This window comes from Taurulus bubalis (genome assembly GCF_910589615.1).
Source record: "Taurulus bubalis genome assembly, chromosome: 2".
In the NCBI taxonomy this organism is placed as follows: Eukaryota; Metazoa; Chordata; class Actinopteri; order Perciformes; family Cottidae; genus Taurulus; species Taurulus bubalis.
In genome coordinates, this window is record NC_136590.1 from 810269 (window position 1) to 812833 (window position 2565).

At 40.3% G+C, this 2565-nt stretch overlaps 1 protein-coding gene across 4 annotated transcripts in view; it reads left to right on the forward strand.

Annotated features, from left to right (window-relative positions):
- rhogb (ras homolog family member Gb) overlaps positions 1 to 2299 on the forward strand; it is a 12716-nt gene extending 10417 nt beyond the window's left edge. For all 4 annotated transcript variants that reach the window (XM_079235823.1, XM_079235826.1, XM_079235824.1 and 1 more), the window contains exons 4-5: positions 1 to 71; positions 1832 to 2299. The exon at positions 1 to 71 is cut by the window's left edge and continues 100 nt beyond it. In XM_079235823.1, coding sequence (XP_079091949.1) covers positions 1 to 71; positions 1832 to 2107 — 347 coding nt within the window. In that variant the 3' untranslated portion in view covers positions 2108 to 2299. The remainder of the gene's footprint in view (positions 72 to 1831) is intronic.
- Positions 2300 to 2565: the final 266 nt, after the last annotated feature.

Below are 2565 nucleotides of genomic sequence, written 5' to 3' on the forward strand. Positions count from 1 at the left end.
TCTTCATCGTCTGCTTCTCCATCTCAAGCCCCGCCTCCTACGAGAACATCAAACACAAGTGGCACCCAGAGGTCAGAGGTCACAAATCTACCCGGCAACAGAGGCAGACATTAATTAGAGTTTTGACGGCCCTTTTAACAGCTTTTTTTTTTACCTTTAAGTTCACATTATTCTATGTAATAAGTGTTTATTGATAAGAATAAGAGCGTTTTTATCTGCTGCTTTTAAATTAATACATTTCAGGGTCTTGAAGGCATCACATTGGCACTGTATTAGAACGTCATCAGAATGAGAACGTTGTTCTCCTTTGTTAAACGAGTACAAAAAACTAAATGCAAAAACCAGAATTCAGTTTTATGTGCCGAACTATCTTTCCCTTGTTTACAGTCTTTATGCTAAGCTAAGCTAACAAGCTGCTATTAGCAGTAGCAAATCTAATTTGTTGTGTGTTTCATTCAATAAAAATACTAAATAATTAAAACAGGTAATTATTTAGTATTTTTGTTGCCATCAAAACCCAAGCTATCATTATTTAGTCAAAAAATACCAGGATGTTCAGTATTTCTGGATATTCTGACCCACAATCCTTTGAGCAGCATATATATGAGCAAGAGGGTCAAAGGTCAAGGCTATGATGAAGTGGTACGTCCCGATTGTTTGATACCGCATGCAAAGAGGGCAGCGGCTGCAGTATGTCGTAAAAATACAAATACAAAGTACTGGAACGCAGCTTGAGTGTTTGTTAACGTCATATTCAAACAAAGACAGAGGAGCAGAAAAACATGATTTCTTAAAATGTAGTTATCTATTTCAAGATGGAAAAAAGACAAAACGGGTATTTGACTTGCATCTGCAAAACAACCTAGTTTTTACAGACTAAATGAAGCAATTGATCCGACTAGCCTTCCTCTTGTGTTAGCTTTCTGTTAGCATCTCTATTGTTAGCTTTCTGTTAGCATCTCTATTGTTAGCTTTCTGTTAGCATCTCTTGTGTTAGCTTTCTGTTAGCATCTCTGGTGTTAGCTTTCTGTTAGCATCTCTTGTGTTAACGGGTCAGTTTTACCCATGTCTTAAATCAGCTGTAAAATACACTAAAACAGTTATCTATCATCCAATGTGTTCCTCATCTCTTGGTGACCTTGTTATCTTCCTTATCCATGAACATATTGTTTATGTTTTAACATTTCTGGTCTGGGCCTCTGGGCCTTTTTTTTGTCAGGATACCTCCATTTCAATTAAAGAAATGTTAAAATGAACCTCAAGAGAATCATATAAATAAATAAAAGGTTGTTGTGTTACCTGACAATTACTGAGGGTATTAGAACACATCTCTTAAATACATTTGTTTTATTTATTTTTTCATTTTAATATTATTAACTATAGTAGCATATATGGTGTTACGGGTCAATTTCGACCCTTGTATATCTACTTCAAGAAAAAGGTAATATAACTTTAATACAAACACAAAATGAAAAGCAGAACAAGTCATCGTACAAAATGTAGATTTGCAAGATCAAAAAAACAACAACAACCAACCCTCCCGTTGTCTTGGGGTCAAAATGACCCATCAACACACATACATGTAGACGGGTCATTTTGACCCCAAGACAACAGGAGTCAAGCAAATCTTATTTTTATAACAACACAAAGGTCATCATTTCAACCAGAGCATTTTATAATTGTTGTTGTATTTAGTTGAAATAGAGGTTCCTGACAAAGTCAAAAGCCTTGATGCAATAAACACATGTATGTGGTTCTTTAATGCGTTGAACCCGAAAACGGGCCGACCCGAACCCAAGAGCAAGGCTAAAGACGCGTGTCGTCGCTGCAGGTGTCTCACCACTGCCCCGGCGTTCCCATCCTGCTGGTCGGCACGAAGAGCGACCTCCGGAACGACGGCGAGACCCAGCGGAAGCTGAAGGAGCAGAACCAGGCGCCCGTCAGCCACCAGCAGGGCGGCGCTCTCGCCCGCCAGATCCACGCCGCGCGCTACCTGGAGTGCTCCGCCCTCAACCAGGACGGCATCAAGGAGGTGTTCGTGGAGGCCGTGAGGGCCTTCCTCAACCCGCAGCCCGCCGTGCAGAAGAAGCCCTGCGTCCTGCTGTAGGCGGGTTCCTCGAACGCCACATGCAGCCGGTTCCCCGACAGACTGTTGGAAGAAGAAAACCTGTCCACAGATGTGTTGTTGCTGTTTACGTTGGTTAGAAGTTTCATGTCTGAGAGTTAGAAAAGGTTTTGGGCTCAGTGTTCGAATTACAGGGGAATTTACAGGTCTTATCTTGAGTTTGTTTTTTTGGGGGGGGAGGGGCATTAATTTAAAGCTTTAATAATGAAGTATATAGCCTTTGAGAAATTATTAAAATCAAAATGAAAATACGTCCAGAAATCTGTCGTTTTAAATGCTGATGACTCAAATTATTTGTTCTGAACGTGTTTTTAAATCATAACGGTGAGCTGCTGTCTTCTGGTCATGTTTACGGGGATGAGAAGATGACGAAGATGAAATGGTGAATGAGGGTAGGCGATGATGACTAAAGCCTTAAAAAACGATCATAACTTTCATCC